Genomic DNA, 22017 nt, shown 5'->3' with positions numbered 1-22017 from the left:
CAACATATGAGACAAAATCTCCGACAACAGATCTATGTTCCTCAATCAGCAGCTAACTTATCATCTATAAGTGCTGCATCCAATCCACTTTTTAGGACTTCTTCGATGGCGGTTACCATGATGCTGTAAGCAACCATCAATTCATGTATTTGCACTTCAAGATTGTGCTTTCTGCCAGACAGATATTGTTTTCTAGTCCATATGCACATAGTTTCAAGTCAATGCAATTCTCAGGGGAAGTGGAATGCTTGGGCTAATGACCTAAGCCTCAAATCAAAAGTTGTAATTGAGTACTTACTACTTAGTATTCAAATTGTTCTAATAAAACACCAACAATGATGAGTGGGATGAACAAAAGGTGAGATTGGATTCCTATAGCCACAAACCCAGAAGGATCAGCTTTGAAAAGGGATACATTTGGTAGTATACTATATACTATAAGGGATGATGTTACATAATAAAAAAACTTATATGTATCACTAAATTTTAGATTTGTAAGGTTACCAAAACTTTTTTTCTCAATCTCCACTTGAAATCAAACACCGTGCATGGTAGAGGCCTCCAAAAAAGTAGTGTGATTGGTCAAAAAATAATTAAAAATTAAATTTTAATTAAAATATATATTTTTCAGTCAATAATAAAGTTATAATACGTAGTGTGTACTCATTATGAAACAACATATGTGATCCTAACCCATCTGTAAAGTTCTTTAATCTCTTTCTCCTAACTATGAAATAAAGAAACTTCTTCCAAAATGTGTTGTGTACACAAATCTTCTGTCAAAAATCTAGAAAAACCAATTTTCAAACTAATTCAACCCAGTTACACAAGATCTGTAACTCTACATGTTCAATTTTAGAAAAAAATTAATATATATTTGACATATCATTAAAACTTTGGGACACAAAGTGTTGACTAGAACATATACTTTTAACAAAAAATTTGCTCTAATAAAACTTAACCAACATTACAAAGCTGGGTTTTTGGACATAGAAAAAAATTTGTTTTTAAATCAAAACAATAAAACTATAATAATAGGTAAATATTTTTTAATAAAGTTTAAAATATGTCCACTGACAGTTTTTACACTGTGACTGCATCATCAGTATTGATTTATATTTTAGATTACTTTTTGTTTGAGAGAATAAATGATAATTAATAAATCAATAGTAGATGATTGATTGACAATGTAAAAAATATTTACATTATCAGTGTATACATATTAAATGATTTTTAATATATTTTTAGAGTATAATATCATAAAATATATTTAAACTTGAATGTAATAGTGAATGATTTAATGGTGTAATATCTTTTTCTCATTTTTGAAAGACACGTGATATGGTAGCTATTTTGCCATCAAGAAAACGACGTCGTTATACTTTTCTTAAACTAAAAAAATAACCTTAATAATACTTGACCCTCTCTCTCTTCCCTTCTCTAACCATACCTCTCATTTCTCACTCTTCCTCCACCGTCCTCCGCCACACCACTTCACCGCACCACCGTCAATGCCAAACAATTAACCACCACAACCAACCATGAGAGTATCATCCCCATCCACAGCAGCTTCCCCACCGCCGCCTCACTCCGACGACCACCGCATTTCCAATCCCACCCATGGCTACCGTGACGCCGAATCCCTTTTCCGCTCCAAACCTATCGCCGAGATCCGTAAAACCGAATCCGAAACCCGTAAACAGATCGACGACAAAAAAGAAGAGCTCCGGCAACTCGTCGGTAACCGCTACCGCGATCTCATCGACTCCGCCGACTCCATCGTCCGCATGAAATCATCCTCCACTTCTATCTCCGCCAACATTGCCGTTATCCATGATCGTATCCGGTCCCTCTCTCATTCCCAATCAAATTCAAATTCCAATTCCCAAACCAAACTCCATTCCCAGCCCCGAGCCTGGACCTATGGCATCGCGTGCCGCGTCAAGTATCTCGTTGATACTCCGGAGAATATATGGGGCTGCCTCGACGAAGCTATGTTCCTCGAGGCAGCCTCCAGGTACGTGCGTGCCAAGCACGTTCACCATCGTCTTTTTGAAGACAATGGTGATGAGCAGAAGAATAAGATCTTGTTGAATTTTCCTTTGATTCAGCATCAGTGGCAGATCGTTGAGAGCTTTAAGGTGCAGATCTCGCAGAGGAGTCGCGACCGGTTATTGGATCGTGGCCTTCCTATTGCGGCTTATGCTGATGCTCTGGCTGCGGTTGCTGTTATCGATGAGCTCGAGCCAAAGCAGGTATGATTTGAGGCTGAAATAGTGCGTTGAGTTTGTAGAGTTGTCTTATTTTGAGATGTGGTTAGGAGCTTAGTTCGTAATTTGTTGATTGGTGTTTGTAAAATGATTTGTTGATGAAAAACTCGTGTAGTAAAAATGTAGAATAGTGCGGAATTGGATTGAGAATTGGGGTGTAAGATAGTGTGTCACTGCTTCGGATTTTGTAGATTTGTAGTTAGGGGTGTGTAATTAGTTTGAGTTTGTAGTTAGGAATTTGGTTCTTAATTTGGTAGGGATAAAATGACTTGTTGATGAAAAACATATAGTAGGATGGGGTGGAGGTTTTTGAGTGTGGAATTGGATTGAGAATTAGGTTGTAATAGAGTGTGTCCTTGCTTCAATTTCTGTAGATCTATGTGATTTGAGGTGTGGGTTGGTGATTAATTTAATTTGTCTTTTGGTAGTTTGAAACTGATTTGTTGATAAAAATCAGGTGTTGGGCTTGTTTCTAGAATCAAGGAAGTCCTGGATATTGCATGTTTTGGGTAATGCTGGTGTTGATGATGCTTCCACTGTGGTGGTTTCTGTCTTGTGTGATGTGTTGGGTATAATTCAGGTCAGCGTGGGTCAGGTAGGTGAGTTGTTTTTGCAAGTATTGAATGATATGCCCCTTTTCTACAAAGTCATTTTGGGATCTCCTCCGGCATCGCAATTGTTTGGTGGGATTCCCAATCCTGACGAGGAAGTTCGGCTTTGGAAGTCGTTTCGGGATAAACTGGAATCGATCATTGTAATGCTTGATAAACATTACATTGCTGATACTTGTTTTACATGGTTAAGGGAATGTGTAAACAAGATAAGTGGGAGAAACTTGATTGATGCCATTGGTAGTGGCCAGGACCTAGCTTCTGCTGAGAAATCAATAAGGGGGACAATGGAAAGTAAACAAGTTCTGGAAGGGAGTCTAGAATGGCTCAAAAGTGTTTTTGGATCTGAGATTGAGTTGCCTTGGAGTAGGATTAGGGAACTCGTTCTGGAAGATGATTCTGATCTTTGGGATGAGATATTTGAGGATGCTTTTGTTCGCAGGATGAAAGCAATCATTGACTTGAAATTTAGGGATCTAACTCGCGCTGTTGATGTGGTGAACTCAATTTCTACAGTAGGTGAGTCCTTTGCCAAGCAGAATGATGTTCAGGGATACTTGAACAGGCTTTCTAGGGCTGGTGGTGTTTGGTTTTTTGAATCCAATTCCAGAAAAACTGGAGGTGCTTCTGGGTTTAAAGTCCAGCCTGAAGAGAATGAATTTCAGACTTGTCTTAATGCCTATTTTGGTCCTGAAGTAAGTCGAATCAGGGACGCAGTTGATGATTCTTGTCAGAGTATTCTCGAGGATCTTTTAAGTTTCTTAGAATCTCCAAAGGCCTCCCGAAGATTGAAGGACCTGGCACCCTATCTGCAGAGTGTATGTTATGAAAGCTTGACTGTTACATTGACGGCACTGAAAAAAGAACTTGATAATTTATATGCATCCATGGAAAATGGTGACATGGAGGTGCCAACCACTGTTACTGTTGAAAAATCTCTTTTCATTGGGCGGCTATTGTTTGCATTCCAAAACCATTCTAAACATATACCCTTAATACTTGGTTCTCCAAGATTTTGGGTCAGTGGGAATACATCTGCTGCTGGGAAACTACCTTCTCTGGTGAAACAATCTCGATTTGGAAGTGATTCTAGTGTCTATGATAGTCCGGGAAGACAAACGAGCCTTGGCTCTAGAAGACAAAATTCTTTTGCCTCAGATGCTTTGCTTGGAGCAAGAGAAGGTGCAAGCAATGAATTGGAAGAACTGAATAGGACTATAGGTGATCTTTGCATTAGAGCTTACAACCTGTGGATATTATGGCTGTCTGATGAACTTTCTGCTATTGTCTCTCGGGATCTTAAACAAGATGATGCCTTATATTTGAGTACACCTTGGAGAGTAAGTGTCATTTGCTTTTCCCTTTATTCATTTTCCTTTATTTTTATGACCTAGTTATGCCTTAAGTTAAGCTTGTTTTTTTTTCCTTTTTCTGAGTTCTTATTAGTCTTCTGCTTCTCAGCCTCTACTATTTGGAGATTTTTTCTCTCAGGAAAGGACATGTTCTTTCCTTTTGAAGATCTTTTTTACTTAAAAGAAGTAAAATAATTAGTCAGAAGAGATAAAGAAAGAAAGCATTGGGAAAGAGAATAAGAAATTCTTTACAAAGAGTAAAATAATAAACAGGAAATACAGAAAATCAATAAATTTAAGCTTTTCAATCCATTTGTATATCATATCAGTAGAAGGGAAAGCCCCTTAACAGACATATCTTGAGCAGGTTTCTCCATTTTAATGTTTCTTTGAAAGTTACACCATGTCTTTCAGACCATTAACCAGACTTGAGCAAGCCTTTCAGACCATTAACCAGATTTGAACAAGCGTAGACACAAGTCCTTGGTATCATCTTTGTGGATGATAAACAAGGAACTGAACAAGCCTGAAATCCAAATATTTGATAATAGAGCTCAATAGCATTAATTGATCCATGTAGTTGATGCTACCTGGTAGGAATGTGGGATGAGGCTTCATTGTGACTATTTTGTAAGAGACTGGCCTTAAGTGATATTGGGTTGGTTAGAATTATAATTCTTTGTTATCTTTACTTCCTTGGCATAGAACCATGTTTTGGTGATATGCCGAATGAAAACTTACAGCCTTTTAATATTGAACCAGCTTACCTTTTGTTTGCCTTTTTGAAGTGGAAGTAGGTGTCATCAACCTCAAGTATTGTTGTATTAGCGTTGTATTATTATTAATACTTTTTGTTTGTGAACAGGGCTGGGAGGATACCATAGTCAAGCAAGATATGTCTGATGAGAACCAATCGGAGATGAAAATATCACTGCCATCTATGCCTTCTCTTTATATCATCTCATTCCTATTTAGAGCATGTGAAGAAGTTCATCAAGTTGGAGGTCATGTAATTGACAAGAAGATTTTGCAAAAGCTTGCATCAAAACTATTGGAAAGGGTAAGTTTTATGTGGATGTTTACCCACTTGATCTTCAAATCTACTACTATTGACTCCTTTTATTTTATTTCCCCAATTATTTCTTTTGCCGGCTCAGTGCACAAGACTCCTACTTAATGGGGTATGAGGAGAGTCGATGTACATAGCCTTACCCTCCAAGCGGAGCGACTGTTTCCAAGTTTGAACCCGTGACCTCTTGGTCACTAAGCAGCAACCTTACTATTACGGCGAGGCTCAACCTCCCAATCATTCCCTTTGGTAGTAATTATTTTTTTATAGAAAAATGAAATTTCATTGAAGAGAAAAGGAGTAGATGACAATGGTGATAATTTATGCTCAAAATCATTGAATACAAGTAGTAAATAAGAACAAGATGAGAACTAAGAATGCAGCAAGGCTGCCCACTCTGTCTGATATCTTTACTTTCGCTAACATAACTAAAGTCTCTTTGACCCCTGGTAGTTTCAGAGTTATTACCTCAGTAAATCAATATTTAATCCAAGTGTCGTTTTAATTGTAGATTCCCAAGTTCTAGTCCCTATTAAACTATCGTTCTTTCAGTCTGCTGTGGGCTACTTACTTCGTAGGTGTGTCTAGAATGGAGGTTGGTATTCTTGGATTTGCATTGAGTTAGTTTATAGTTAAAATTTAAGGAGTACACAAGAGTTGTGGTGTGTGGCACACGGAACTCAGTGCAGTAGAAATTATCATACTGTTGTCATTTCAATGACTGTATGTACCTTTATGTATATATCTACAATGACTTTTTTACTGCACAGGTAATTGGAATCTTTGAGGACTTCCTTTCAACAGAAGGTGGTTCTCAACAAGTGTCAGAAAAAGGAGTCCTGCAGCTTTTGTTAGATGTCAAATTTGTCACCGATGTTCTGTCTGGTGGTGATTCAAATGCTTCTGGGGAATTATCTAGCAACCTGAAGCCAAAGTTTCCTGTCCGAAGGAAGCAGGAACATAGTTTGCCAACCTCAGCTGTTAGAGAAAGTTTAGAGCGGTTGTTAAATTCCCTTTCCCAGAGACTGGATCCAATAGACTGGCTTACGTAAGCATTCTCACTTCTGTTCAACAATTGTCTTTCTGTTTTTACTTAAATAGTGTTTTAAAGGAATATAGTAAGTGGCTAAGTGCAGTCAGTGAACACAGCTTATATGATAATTATTACACCTGCAAGGAAATAACATTAGGTAAATTTAAAGAAAATAAAGGTGGAAGAAAAGGAAAATGACACTCTAAGGCACAAACTTTCGAAGATTTACAGTCAAATATATAAATATTATTAGTCAAAGAACCGATCCTGAGTTTTGAAGATTCATTGTTCATGTCATGGCAACAACCATCATTTAATGCATTCACAATTTGGGATGTTGAAATGTTATTGCATTTCTTGTATATAGTTCAATCGGTGGGGGTGATAGTTTGTCGTTCTAGTGATTTCTGTACTATCCTCTCAAGTTTTTCTGTTGATCTGTCAGATCTGGTAATGATTTCTTATATAACTTAATATGTTAAAGGTACGAGCCATATCTCTGGGAAAATGAGAGGCAGTCATATCTACGACATGCTGTCCTCTTTGGTTTCTTTGTGCAACTTAACCGGATGTACACAGACACTATTCAGAAACTGCCTACTAATTCAGAGTCTAATATTCTGAGGTGTTCTACAGTCCCCCGTTTTAAATACCTCCCTATCAGGTCAGTTTCATTTTTTATTTTATTTGTCCTTTGAACTCACAGTTATGTGCTTGTCTCTCTTACCATCATTCTACTTGTTTAATTTACTATAAGTTGATTCCAATGATTTATTAAATGACTATTTTTATGGTACTTTTTGCTGAGAATAGTGTTACTGTACCAAAGCAAGTAATTAATACTCTAAAATATCATTTCCTGTTCACAAACTTGATTTTGGTAAATGCAGTGCCCCAGCATTGTCCTCTAGAGGGACAAAGAAGACATTCACTCCGTCTTCAAATGAAATCTCTTCAAGAAGTTCGTGGAACACTCTTACAAATGGAGAACTTTCTCCAAAGATAAATTTGGATGACAGCTCAAGTCTGGGGGTGGCAGCACCATTCCTGAAGTCTTTTATGCAAGTAAGTCCTTATCAAATTTTGGTACTAATTCTTGCCTTGGTTTAGTGTAATGCTGGGTTTTGTCTAATTAGTTGAATTTTCTAATAACTTGTGAGATTTGATACTCCACAACTTCTTGCATTTGCATATTATATATATATATATGTTTATGGCACTGCGATGGAATCTATCCATTTGAGCAGCCATGCTAATGCATTCTCTTCTTTATAAAAACAGTTGCTTTAAACACTGTGGAGCAACTGTTTTATGAAATTTCAACACATAATCCAAATGAAATGGTTCAAGTCGTGAATTTCTTGAACTGTAAACAATAAATCCCATCTAAGGCTTAAATTCCCTTTTGCATACATCTTTTATAATAGAGTGCTATAATGCTATTTGGGATCAAAGCTGAGGCTGAGCATATGCCTTCAAATTATTTGGAAGTTATCTCTGGTTACTGATTTTTTGATCAAAATATGTTGTATTATTTATTGTCATGCTTTGTGATTAAGCGCATCATAACGACCAAGTAGATTTCAATATATATTGTTTGCAATAGTAGCTTCATATGGGAATTATGGAAGTAACTTACACGAATGACCATTAAATGGCTAACTAAGTTATACAATGTCTTAAATGCATTTGTCATGAATCATGAAACATATATTTCACCATTCTTTTATATCTAACTTTGATTTAGAATATATTGTCTGAATGGTTCCTGTCATCTGATTGGCATATTTTGTCGATATTTGATATTATTTTTCGAATCTTTGTTCTAGGTTGGAAGCAGGTTTGGGGAGAGTACTTTTAAACTGGGATCCATACTAACTGATGGGCAAGTTGGTATTTTCAAGGATAGATCAGCTATGTCCACATTCGGAGATATTCTGCCTGCTCAGGCTGCTGGTCTTCTTTCATCTTTCACAGCTACCAGATCAGATTCATTATGACCCACTTGCTCTTTTGCAAAATCTCATTATTATAAAGTGTATTTGGTATCTCATAAAACCATCCCAAATCTCTACCGGTCATACATGCCACCATTCTAACAAGCTCATTTTTAGACAGGGATGATGCGGTTTCTTAATGTTGAGTGGGGTTAAGTTCATTTTGGCTTGGAAATTGTTGTGAACTGTGATGAATGCACAAGCTCTGTAAGCCTGAGGGAAGTTAAGGACAGATTGAGGAGGAGGGGAAATAGTGTTGATGGCTGATTTATGTTCATGTATTTGGTTTTAAAGGAAGCTGATAAGGATTCTTGCTAATATCAAAGTTGAGAGCAGCTATGATTAGTGAGTACTGTATTATGTGGTTCTAATTTTTATTGTCTGTCATGGTGGTTGTATATGTAAACATTAGATAGCAACCTAATATGAGGATGAATTAGGTTTGCAATAATATTGTCATTTATTGTCATTTTTAAACGATAATTCAGAACATTTGACGGAAGTATAAATTGTAGAACAATAGTTGCATGAAAATGAAGAGTTAAGGATAGAGAGATAGTTTAGCCATTTCTTTGTTTGAAACCTAAAAGAACTCACTAAAAAATTGCACTTGTTAAGGATACAATTCCATTTTAATTTATTTTTTGCAAAAAAAAAAAAACAAAAGTGATTTGATAGGATATGTGTTGTTCTGTTATTATATCATTATCTTAAACATTCTGGAAATACTTATATAATATTTTGAATTATTAAATTTAAATAATCAACTATCTTATTTCTATTCTAATGAACCATATAACAAACTTAATAACATATACCCTATCATGATTTTGAAGTTATATTTTTTCTAGAGAATACCTCTAACTCTAAGGAAGCCTCACACGTGCTATCTTCAAAGTTTCAAAGAATCAATAGAAAGAGCAAAGAATGTGGTGGCGCCACACAATACCATGTCCTCTAGGTTCCTAAGTTATGCTTCGGCCTAAAATGTGTTGGACCAAACCAAACTTAGTGACTTTAACTCATGATAGGGACATATATCATGTCCGGACATATATCAAAGGACATGAGGACATTAATGCTTTGTTTCAGTGTTGTGAAACCCGAGCCGGACGTCAAACCGGCAGAGGTCCCGTATTAGGTTTAACCGATTTAAACGGTAAACCGTCCGGTTTGACCGGGTGATTTCGTACATAATTAATAATTTTTATTTATAAATATATAGTTATATATAAATGTAAAACTTTATATAATTAATAATTATGTATAATTATATTGAAATAATACCCCTTTATCTTTTTTGGACCGTAGTAAAACAAAATATTAGAACATTGTCCCATTTTTTTTATTTTTAAGTGAGCCGTCCGGTTTACTTCCCGGGTTAATCCGGTTTAACCGGGTTAAACATGGTTGGACCGGATTTTTTCCGGTTCAAAGCGGTCCAACTCTCATTCGGTTAAAACGGCAAACCATGACCGTTTTCAAGTCCGGTCAGCGATCAGACCGGTCGGACCGTCCAGTCCGGTCCGGTTCCAACAACACTGCTTTGTTTAGTTTAGTTTGACAATCATTCAAGACTCGCTTACAGACTTACCAAATCCGGAACCGAAAAACATGGAGAGAAAAAATTAGTGTAAGTTTTTTAAATTTAAATAGTGGCTTCAATTGAGGTTGCAACAAGTGCGGGCGGGCGCGGGTAATGCTTTCCCGTGCCCAAACCTGTAATATTTGCGGTACCCGTGTGGGTAGCGGGTATTTACGGATACCCAACGGGTTTTTAATTTTAATTATATATTTATATAATTTGTAACAATCAATATATAAAAATAATTGTTACATGAATTTATTATGAAATAATAATAAAATATATGTATATAATCTTAAAATAATAATAAATATATATAAAAATTTAATTAAAAACTAAATATATAAATTTGCGGGTACCCGCGGAGTAGGTATCACAAAACCCGCTCCCGCCCATAAGCTATTATTGCTGGTATTTCCACGGATACCTGTGGGTCGGATTTTTTGTCATCCCTAATTTAGAGCAGTAGTATTAATATCATATTCATTATCAAACAATTTTGGATACAAATAATGGTTTAATTAGTAGTTCATTAACTAAAATTACATAGGTAGAATTATATATACATATATCATATGAAATTAATACTGAAAAACTAATAAAGAAATTGATAAATACTATTATTTACATCAATGGTTAAATACAAATATGTAACTTTATGGTAGACATGTTTTAGAAATATAAATAAAGGTAGTGACTTGTACAAACATGTGACCATGTTCATATTGTTTTGGTAAAAAAAATCACTTTTATAAAAATTATAATTTTAAAAGAAAATTGGTTGGTATAACCAATATAATTTAAATGAAAATCGATTGATATGACTTACTTAGTGAATTTAAACAATTTTAATCAATATAATTATATTATCTATATAATTATTATATCATACTTATATTAGAACCAATTCTTTGATTTCCCGTTCAACCAAAATATGGTTTTCTTATCTATGATTTTGAGAGTCTTCTTAGCAGTGGAAGCATTTCACAATGAGAGTTTGATGGATATATGTTAGCAGTATAATTTATTTTCACATTATAGTTTTATATTAGAAATTGAATATTTACTAAAACCAATATGTCGAATTTAGGAATTTACAACACTTAAATTATTTATTCAACAGCACTTGAAAATATTGTTTATGCTAAAAATTGGGTAGAAACTAAAGCGCTTCAAAAGCAACTCAACTTTTATCAGTTTTGTTTTAGGATTTAATATCTATATATTGACATTGTAAATGTTTTTTACACTATCAGTAAATCCTCAACATTCATATATTAATTAATATTGATTTTCAAACAAATTATTTTAAACTGTTTGTTTTATATACCACAACACTTTAACAAAGTATCGACTACTTACATGGAAAGTTAGTATGTATTATAAAGAATATTCTTTTACCTTTTAGTGAGAAACTGATTCCTTTTGGAATGAGTGGTTATCTCTCCTAATAAATGTCGGCTTTCAAAAATTAAACTTTTAACTTTTTGGTCATCGTAAAATCTAATAGGAAGTCTTACACCACTAAAGTACTAGACTAACGTCTTGTTGATATATGCGTGGTATTTTAGTATTATTTTTTTTAGTAAACTACATGTTTCACAATCTTCTCTTTTATATTGAATGACCTCCTAGCTGTAAAGAAAATTCATTTTCTTATAGGAATATTCAAACAATTGCTTAAATGATCTTCAAATATTAAAATTTAAAAGTGTAAGTCACTACAAGCAAAGGTAAAATACATTATGCCATATAACTCCTTAAAAAACCTACAAGTTAGGAATGGTTTGAATTTAAATTCTTTCATGAGAAGTTCTATTCCATAATTTACTTATTTTTAATTTTGTTCATCATTTCTAATTTTATCCATTATAAAAATAAAAATGAGAATATTGATATGTACATAATAATTTTCATGACAATTATAGTCATAAATATAAATTTTACTTAAATTATATAAATTTAATTTAATTAATAAAAATAATAACCTTAACATATTTAAACATGTGTGAGCCAAAATTTCTAATTTAAATAACATTCTTTTAGAGAAAATATAGTTAGAAGTTTCATCATTTAAGTAAGCTATCTAACAGTAAAAATAGTTTATGATACAGAGAAACTATTTAAAAGTTAAGCCCCTCTTTGTTACTAAGATGTGGACCTGAATAGTGACCCACACCAATTGTAGTTTCCATTTATTCCCTTCAAGTCTAGTCTAGTCATAAATTTTCATCACCTATTATGTGATCCAATGATGTCAAACATCTCTTCCAATAATGCAGAGTCCCATTAACTACCTATCATCATCTAGCAAGTTTCTTTTTGTTGTAAACAAACCCGATCACCTTAATTTGCAATTTAAGCTGAGAATAACTTCCCCATTGGTAGAGAATGGTTACCCCTTAAGCTGGGAATCATATTTTAATTAAAAATAAAAAAGTAGAAAGATTATGCTCTGGCAAGAACTTATTGAATTTTTTGTTTGGACTCATAATAAATTAAAAGTTGCTTATGCTGCTCAACCTAGAGCCTTGAGCTTACAAGGACACGTTGTAGGAGTAACCCGAGCATGAGCTAAGTTGGGATGAGTTAAGACTTGTCCCCTTATCCGATCCTAAATATTGGTCGAATCATTTTTTGTACCCGAACCTAACCTCAGATCTGAAACCTTAAATATTGATGGATCAGTTTTAAACTCGACCCGACTTTAGATCCGACTAAAAATAATGCATGCTCATTTTAGATAAAATATTTTCAATATTATTTATTATTATGAATATATTATTGGACATGTAAAATGATATATGTATATATATTGTTAATCATGTATATATGATGAAAAAATCAGACAATCAATGATACTTTCGACCAAAAAAGTATCATTACTCGGTACACAATTGAATAGAGATACATACGAATATGATGAGTGAGTGGCCATGAAACTGGTTAGGCCATGTCATGATTAATCGCTGCCTGGTCCTTAATATTGTCTAAGTCTAATTTTTTAATCCAAAATTCAGCCCTAAACCCGATGAAACCGACCATATTTGGGGTCGATCGTGATCAGACCGTACGTGGATAGGGCCGAGTCCTGCTCACCCCTATCACAAGCCACGCCTGTAATGGTCACACTCCAAATTTTAACTTTATGCTAACCCAAACAAACATTTGATGTCTCATGTACACTGTACGCTATTTTCAGTTAATCAAAACATATATAATGTCAATTAAATTTTTTAAACATTCATTATTGTTTTTATTTCATTATTATTATTAAACAAAAGTAATTGAAATAAGATTTTAGGAAAACATATCTCTTTTACTCAACCCTCCTCCTCAAACTAAAAATTCTCTTACCATTGTGGCATTAACAACCACTACTTAGCCCCCACAACCACCATTTCAGTTTTTGATGGCAAACTTGAAAGTGCTTTAATTAAACTCACCTGCAATTTCAAGCACCCTTCTATTTTTATACCCTCTATATCTCCACACATTTTTCTTAACCAACTTCTCCAACCCTCTCATATTTTCTCTCCAATATGGCTACCCTTTCATCTTCACCTTCTTTACCTTCTCTTTCACACTACTACCATCTCATCTTCACAGCCTTAGCTTTTCTCATATCAGCCCTTATTTTCTTACTTGCAAAGAAAGGTAAGTCCAAAAAACTTAACCTTCCTCCAGGACCCCCTGGATGGCCTATTGTAGGGAACCTTTTCCAATTTGCATGTTCTGGAAAACCTTTCTTTGATTATGTCAATGATCTTAGATCAAAATATGGCTCAATATTCACCCTTAAGATGGGTTCTACAACAATGATAATCATCACTGACCCTAAACTTGTGCATGAAGCAATGATCCAAAAGGGTGTCACCTATGCAACTAGGCCTTCAGAGAATCCAACAAGGAACATTTTTAGTGCTAACAAGTGCACTGTGAATGCTTCAGTTTATGGACCAGTTTGGAAGTCACTGAGAAGGAACATGGTTCAGAACATGCTGAGCTCAAGTAGGATCAAGGAGTTTAGAGGAGTGAGGAACAAGGCAATGGAGAAGTTTATCAATAGGCTTAGAAGTGAAGCTGAGAAGAATAGTGATGGTGTTGTTTTGGTTATCAAAGAAGCTAGGTTTGCTGTTTTTTGCATACTTGTGGCTATGTGTTTTGGTCTTGAAATGGATGAGGAAGCTGTGGAGAGAATGGATCAGGTTATGAAGAATGTTCTCATAACTTTGAATCCAAGACTTGATGATTATCTTCCAATTCTAAGTCCATTTTTCTCAAAGCAAAGAAAAAGAGCTTTGGAAGTTAGAAAAGAACAAGTTGAGTTTATAGTCCCTATAATGGAAAAGAGAAAAAGTGCAATCCAAAACCCAGGTTCAGATCACACTGCCACAACTTTTTCATACCTAGACACACTCTTTGATCTCAAAATTGAAGGTAGGAAATCAGCACCATCAAATCCTGAATTGGTTTCACTATGCTCAGAGTTTCTCAATGGTGGCACAGACACAACAGCAACAGCACTTGAATGGGGCATAGCACAACTCATATCTAACCCTAAAGTCCAAACAAAACTGTTCCAAGAAATCAAAGAAACTGTTGGAGACAAGAAAGTTGATGAACAAGATGTTGAGAAAATGCCATACCTACACGCAGTAGTGAAAGAGCTTCTAAGGAAGCACCCACCAACACACTTTGTGCTAACACATGCTGTGACTGAAGCTACAACTTTGGCAGGTTATGACATTCCAACACATGCAAATGTTGAAGTGTACACTCCAGCCATTGCTGAGGACCCTAGACTTTGGACCAACCCTGAAAAGTTTGACCCTGAAAGGTTCATTTCTGGTGGTGAAGATGCTGATATAACTGGTGTAACAGGAGTTAAGATGATGCCATTTGGTGTTGGGAGAAGGATATGTCCTGGTTTGGCTATGGGAACAGTGCATATTCATCTTATGCTAGCTAGAATGGTGCAGGAATTTGAGTGGAGTGCATATCCACAAGGGAAGAAGTTAGATTTCACTGGAAAGTTGGAGTTCACTGTTGTGATGAAGGAATCGCTAAGAGCAACCATCAAGCCAAGAACATAATAATTAAGGATTGGATCATTTCCGATACTAGACCCAATATAGTAACACATAATACCAAAAAAATCTAAAGTCTAGATTTTTTATTTAAATAAATTAAAATATTTTTCTTCTCTTATATTCCGGTAATAGAGGGTCTAATACTTAAATAGTAAAGATGTAAATTTTTGTTTGGTTATAGTTTTCACATAGAATATTTGATGACAAAAATTTATGTTTTCTATATAGAAATCATGTTTAAGGTTTGATACAACTAGACAGGTTCAAATATTATGTCATGAAGAAGAATGTTTCAATAATTATTATAATGTTCAATTGGTATTTTATGTTTTAGGGAATTGTTGTGGTAGTCACATAAAATGGATCGTATTGGAAATTCAAAGTTTCATCTTATTCATATGAACATTTTTGTTCATATTTATTATTACTCACAATTCTTCGTACATTAATGAAAGAGAAAATGATATATACTAACTGTATAAGATATTTTTAATCATTACAATTGACTTTTAAATAAAAACAATACAAATAAATGGTTGACAATATACTTATTGTATATAAATTACACCGTTAATGATAGAGATTACACTCTTAATTGAATGCCTTTTAGTTGGTACAAATTGTTAATTAATGGAATGCCTTAGTTGGTACGAAATTGTTAATTAATGGAATGATAATTTTCTATTCAATTTCAACCTACTTTTGCCTACAATATTTTAGGTTTGCCTATTACATTTTTGCATAGTCTAGAATCTAGATTGGGTATAGTATAGTTATTGAAAAACGGTGGATGATATCTCAATCCATTTTTATTGAAGCAACCCACATGTAGTTGCAGTCATCACTTTCCAGATAGTTAATGGAATGCTTTTGTTGGTACAAAGTTGTTGATTAAAAGCTTGCTTTTTTGTGGTCAAATCATTATGTAATGCTTTTGTTGGTTTAATATTTTTTGGGACCAATTTTGTTCAAGAAAAAAATCAATAACTAATTTGAGTTTTTCACTCTTAAAAAAATTGTTAATTAAAGGAATCCTAATTTTGCATAAGTCTGGGATTTAAAATACTGTAAGCAATCTACAACATGAAAATAGTGCAATAATATAACAATAATTAAGTATTAGTTCCAATGGATCGAATTACATCATGATGTTTTATCATAATTAATGATCATTAATAAAATATTGATCTCTACGCTTTACCTAATCTTTCATCCTAATGAGTTTATTGTTTTTTAGTCTAATGTGTCCAATTTAGAGTAACTAATAACTCATTTATATTTTAAATTTAATTATAAATAACAAAAAATATTCATTTATTAAAATGGTATTTTATCAAAATATTATTTTTAATATTAATCATCCAAATCAATTTATTACTCTTTAACTCAAAACTATTTTTGTTGTGATTAAACAAACGGATATTTTTTATAGTAATAAAAAAAACATTTATCAAGTTTACATAAATAACCGAACATTTATTTTCCCTAGCCCAAGCCTCAACCAGAACTCAAAAAACCACTCTCTTGATAAGTGCAAGCTTCTCTCATGCACTAAGCCCTCACAGGTTAGTCTTTTTATGCAGTTATAAAAAACTAAAATAATTTTGGCCCAACTTGGACATTTTAGTATTCATAGGTATTTTATAAGACAGAAAAAATAGTCTAAAATATTTTTATATTATCACTATATTATTCAATGTTCATATTTAATGATTATTGACCCTTAAATAAATGTCAACAAATAAATGGAGAATAATGTACTAATTATGTATAAATATTTATATTATATTAATGTATAGATATTACATTCATTTTATAAAGTTAATAAAGTGATTTTTTCCAAACTAGGGACATATAATTTCTGCCTCAAAAATGGAAATGGAGCCTCTATTGAGATTTGTTCAACCAACACATGTGTATGCCATTATTCTACAATCCACCATTCGGTACTATATATTAGGCCATTGGTGCCCAAGCTTCGTGGTAGGGATTAAAAATTATCACTTATAATCACCAAGATCCTATTTTTCAATTTCGGTAAAGATATCATGATAATTACATTTAATTTGATTGGTCAATATCATGATGAGGAACATATTTTTTGAGTGAATTTTAACCTTAACTAATCGTATAGTGTGTTTAAAATGAGAATGATTATCATTATAAATGTCCTTATAAGTATATCCAATAATGAAAAATTAGAAAATGAATGAATGGCGATCACTTAATTTTGTTGAGTACCTAAATGTAAGGGGTCCCAAAATGTTTTTTTAACAGATGTAACTACTTTTTATTTTTATCTATCTATACTATATATAAAGCCAAAACATGGTGTAACCATCACCATGACATAATTTATATATTCCTATTATACCCTTCAAAATTTTAATTTAAAAAAACCATATAATCTTATATAACCACCTCAAATATATTAACTATAAGTTGCATATCTATACTACTTAATCTATACTATATATAAAGCTAAAACATGGTGTAACCACCACCATGGCATAATTTATATATTCCTATTTTACCCTTCAAAATTTTAATTTAAAAAAACCATATAATCTTATATAACCACCTCAAATATATTAACTATAAGTTGCATATCTATACTACTTAATCTATATCTATACTATATATAAAGTCAAAACATGGTGTAACCACCACCATGACATAATTTATATATTCCTATTTTACCATTCAAAATTTTAATTTAAAAAAACCATATAATCTTATATAACCACCTCAAATATATCTATACTATATATAAAGCCAAAACTTGAAATAACTTCCTTCATGGTGTAATTTTCATTTCCTATTTTGCCCTTCACATTATTTAATTTTTACATAAAAACTATATAATTCTAAGTAACTACCACCAATACATTAATTAACCACATATCTCACATTAAATTAAACATTATCATAAACAAAAAAAAATATAATTTAAAGTACACCAAACAAACAAATACATTCTAATTCAAATAATGAAATATATAAAAATTGAATATGTAATATGACACAATATTCGTCGGCAGGCACGAAGTGCCTGTACACGCTAGTTAACTATAAGTTGCATATCTATACTACTTAATAAAGGAAAAACCTAACCTAACTTTCATGAAGTTATTTTGGGTTTTCATACTTCATATTTTATAACTTCTAATTTTATTTTATAACTTCTAATTTCATCTTTATATATACTTATACATATTTTATAACTTCTAATTTTATCTTTACTAGCGTGTTGACAGGCACTATCGTGCATGTCAACCCGCTTTCATATTGTTTGTAATGTGTATTCTACATATTAAGTTGTACTATATATTATAATTTGCAGTTGAATATATATTCGTTTGATGTAATTGTTCAATCTTAAAGAAATGAGGCATATACAATTGTGTTCATCAAGAATAGAGTCTTTATATCTTCACTTAATTTTATTTTCTAGCGTGTTAAAAGGCACTACCGGGTCTGTCAACCCGATTTCATATCGTTTGTAGTAATGTGTATTCTACATATAAAAGTGATTTTTTATCTAATTAATTAAAATCTATTGAGTAAATCTATTGCATTGGTTACAATGTATATCCATTAAATTAAAAAATAGGAATGCATGAAATATATTGCATTGGTCACAATGTATGCAATTGAGTAAAGAGTATGTTAATATTCAACATTTAAAACATCTAGACTACACGTTACAAACAATATGAAAGCGGTTTAACAGACACAGTAGTACATGTCAACACGGTAGAAAATAAAATTAAGTGAAGATATGAAGACTCTATTCTTGATGAACACAATTGTATATGCATCATTTCTTTAAGATTGAACAATTACCTCAAACGAATATATATTCAACTGCAAATTAAAATATATAATACAACTTAATACGTAAAATACACATTACAAACAATAGAAAAATGGGTTGACAGGCACGGTCAACACGCTAGTAGATAATAATATCACTCATGCGGAAGAAGTTCACTCCTACTCTTATAAAATATTACACCTCATATTTGAAATTATGGACTATATTATTATTATATTATATTATCATAGTTGATATGATTAAAATTATAGTTCATTATGGATGAACAAAGTATTAAATCATTGAATATTCATTAAGAAAATAACCCCAAATAAAAAAAATATATTGAATTCAACGATAATAATAAGGAAGAAGGAAAAATATATCATGTGTATTTGCTTGAAACTTTTTTTGTTCAAAGTACAATTATTAAAAAAAATATAAATACAGATAGTCATTTTTTTTACTCCGTTTTGAACTCTTCATTTTCTTTTAACTTTTGTTGTACAAATTTTACATATACTTTATAATAAATAAGGTTACTCAATTTTTTTCACATAGGACCTATAAAATATCATAATCCTTTATGCACACCTTTATATATGAGTGGAGTGGCTCAAGGTGAAGGTGTACCTAAGTAATTCTTGAAGATGTACCTAAGTCAATTTATAATGTTTTAAATCTTCAAATTTATTTTTTTATTGAGAAAAAATGTATACACAGTATATGAGTTTATACATTGTCATTGTATCGTTTATTTTTCATATTTAGTTATCATTAGCTATTCAACTATTCAAAAAAGTAATTCAAATGAATAAGGATGATGTAGTGACTATATAGATATTTACATTACAGGATTATACTTTTTTTTATAAGGTTATGAAACTGGGTTGCTGAAGAGTGAGGTGTGAAAATGGAAGTGTCAAATATTAAACTTTTGAGTTTTGATCAACAACTCAATAATTGCAAACAACCAAAACATATGCAGTCTTTTTCTATGACATACTGCCCCTCCAAGACTGTGTGTAAAGTTAACCTGATATATTAATAAAATTCAATAAAAAGTTTGAATAAAAAATGTTTTACATAAGAAACTTAATATTCTGGTTTATTCACCTTTTAAGTTTAAATTATTAAACATCCCATAGATAAAAAAAAACTCTGATTCAAACATCATTTGTTTCAAAGCTTATAATATTTGATGAATATGTACATATGTCAGCAATCTATATGTATTTAAAGATCTTAGAAACATGTGGTTTCTATCAAAATACAAAAAAATAAAACATGAAAGATATTTTATTTTTAAAATTGAAGTTTCTTTTTGATTGAAGCATAAAAGCCATAGTCCAGAATGAATTGTTAGCTAAAGCTTCACATGTGTACTTCTTCTCTCATAACTTCTTTTTAGTTACTTTCTTTTCCTATGGACATGTGGTGTATGCCTAGGCCATATTTTGTCTAGTGGGCTATCAGACAAATAACTTTTCTTCCATTGCCCACTTTTTAAGGATTCCTGTTCAAGTTAGATAGTATCAATGAATAATAATGTTATATTCTCCTATAAAATTAGTCTATAAATCTTCTTATATATCAGAAAGTCAGTATTACTTGCAAAACAATCACTACTAAGTAAAAATATTGTTTTATGTAGAGGTGACAAAATTATGTATAATCCAAAATCTACCCAAATTAAATTTATCCAAATCCATTTATTATAACTAATGTATTTAAATGGATATAATTCAATGAATAATATTGATAATGAGTAAATTCAAATTCATCTATTATATCCAATGGATATCCATTTGGGTGGATGCCCAATTCATCAAAACAAATATATTTATTTTTCTCAAAAAACAACATGCAAAGTCCACATGTAAAAAAGTTTTCATACCTTATTACTAGCAAACTAGTAATTACTTCTTAATTAATCATATTGTTTACAATATTATCCATAGTATAGTAGATATTTTATTCCTCAATCCCATAACTATAATCCATATTGCCTGAAATAAAATCAATGATATTTTTACATGTTTCTCAAATATTCCTATCACAGATATATTAATTTATTAAAATTTAATAATTGCTTTACCAATTTCTGCCACAAGAATATTTAACAGATATAATCTATTAAAATTCGTATAGTTGTTAGATTATTAGGTGGCCAAAAGAATTGTTAATTAATAGTAATAGTTACTAATGACAAATGGTGGGTAACTATTACAAGATATAATTTATTAATGTTCCAAGCTATTCCTTTTGTTGTTATTATTACTAGTGTGACTTAGTATATGTCGACCCACATTCTTATTTCCTAGTATTAAATATTTAAAAGAATCATATTATATTTTTGTGATAAAAGAAATATGAAAATGGATTGTAATTCTTTTAAAAAAGTACATTGATAATATGCTATTTTTAGGTATGTAACTTTCTCTAACTCCTATTAATATTTTTTATTATGTATAAAAAATTGTAATATAATTAATTAGAATGGTAAAATAGGCAATAAGAAATTACATCATATTAGGTAGTTATAAAATGCTTTGGCTTTATATATAGTATAGGAGTATAGATATAGAAGTATAGATGATATATAATGTTGCAATTCTATTTTTAAAAGTGCTCCTCGAAAAACTTTTATAGATAAAAACTTCACAGATTCACCTTTTCAAAAGTGTTTTTTCAAAAAAACACTTTTTAAAAGTGTTTGTTAAAAAACATTCTTTAAAAAGTGTTTTCTAAAAACATTATTTTTCAAAAGTGTTTTTAAAAAAACAAGTTTTAAAATTATTTTTTTGAAATTGATTTTAAAAAATGCTTTATTAAATGATAATTTTAAAAATGATGAGTTCAAATTAAAAAAAAGAAAAATTGGATATCCATGAATCTAATCCATTAAAATAAATACATGGAGAGAATAGATAGATTGAAATTCACTAGATATGGATGAATTGAATAGTTTAAAAATATGATGTAATGAATTTATATGGATTGATGGATAGCTTTTCATGCATGCATTAGAATCCAAACTCATTCAAATCAATCCAATTATCACCCTTAATTTTATGACACATTTCATATTCAAGAGTAGCGTTGGTAATCGAATCAAGCCACGAATCCACGTCGGTCGCTATTATTTAGGCAGGCCTTGTATGAATGTTATGTTCATTAACATGTTTTG

The 22017-nt window shown here is 31.9% G+C and overlaps 2 protein-coding genes and 1 long non-coding RNA gene across 3 annotated transcripts; 2 read left to right on the top strand and 1 right to left on the bottom strand.

Moving 5' to 3' along the window:
* Positions 1–1369: 1369 nt before the first annotated feature.
* Positions 1370–8438, top strand: LOC109340086 (conserved oligomeric Golgi complex subunit 1-like). The gene is made up of 7 exons (XM_019577659.1): positions 1370–2255; positions 2728–4221; positions 5099–5293; positions 6073–6350; positions 6820–6999; positions 7226–7400; positions 8165–8438. Exons 1-7 carry the CDS (start codon positions 1542–1544, stop codon positions 8333–8335), a joined length of 3207 nt encoding a protein of 1068 aa, XP_019433204.1. The 5' UTR covers positions 1370–1541; the 3' UTR covers positions 8336–8438.
* On the bottom strand, positions 8352–21364 carry LOC109340088. Its single transcript, XR_002106749.1, has 5 exons — positions 21354–21364; positions 18800–18805; positions 13293–13297; positions 12030–12036; positions 8352–8438 (listed from the first exon to the last, which is right to left on the bottom strand). It is a non-coding gene; the product is annotated as an uncharacterized LOC109340088 (long non-coding RNA).
* LOC109340087 (cytochrome P450 77A3-like) lies at positions 13414–15056 on the top strand. The gene has a single exon (XM_019577660.1). It carries the CDS (start codon positions 13460–13462, stop codon positions 15011–15013), a length of 1554 nt encoding a protein of 517 aa, XP_019433205.1. The 5' UTR covers positions 13414–13459; the 3' UTR covers positions 15014–15056.
* Positions 21365–22017: the final 653 nt, after the last annotated feature.

The sequence above is a fragment of the Lupinus angustifolius genome, unplaced genomic scaffold (genome assembly GCF_001865875.1).
Source record: "Lupinus angustifolius cultivar Tanjil unplaced genomic scaffold, LupAngTanjil_v1.0 Scaffold_134_32, whole genome shotgun sequence".
Taxonomy (NCBI): Eukaryota; Viridiplantae; Streptophyta; class Magnoliopsida; order Fabales; family Fabaceae; genus Lupinus; species Lupinus angustifolius.
The sequence above is the reverse complement of the archived record's forward strand: the minus strand, read 5'-3'. Positions and strand labels throughout refer to the sequence as shown.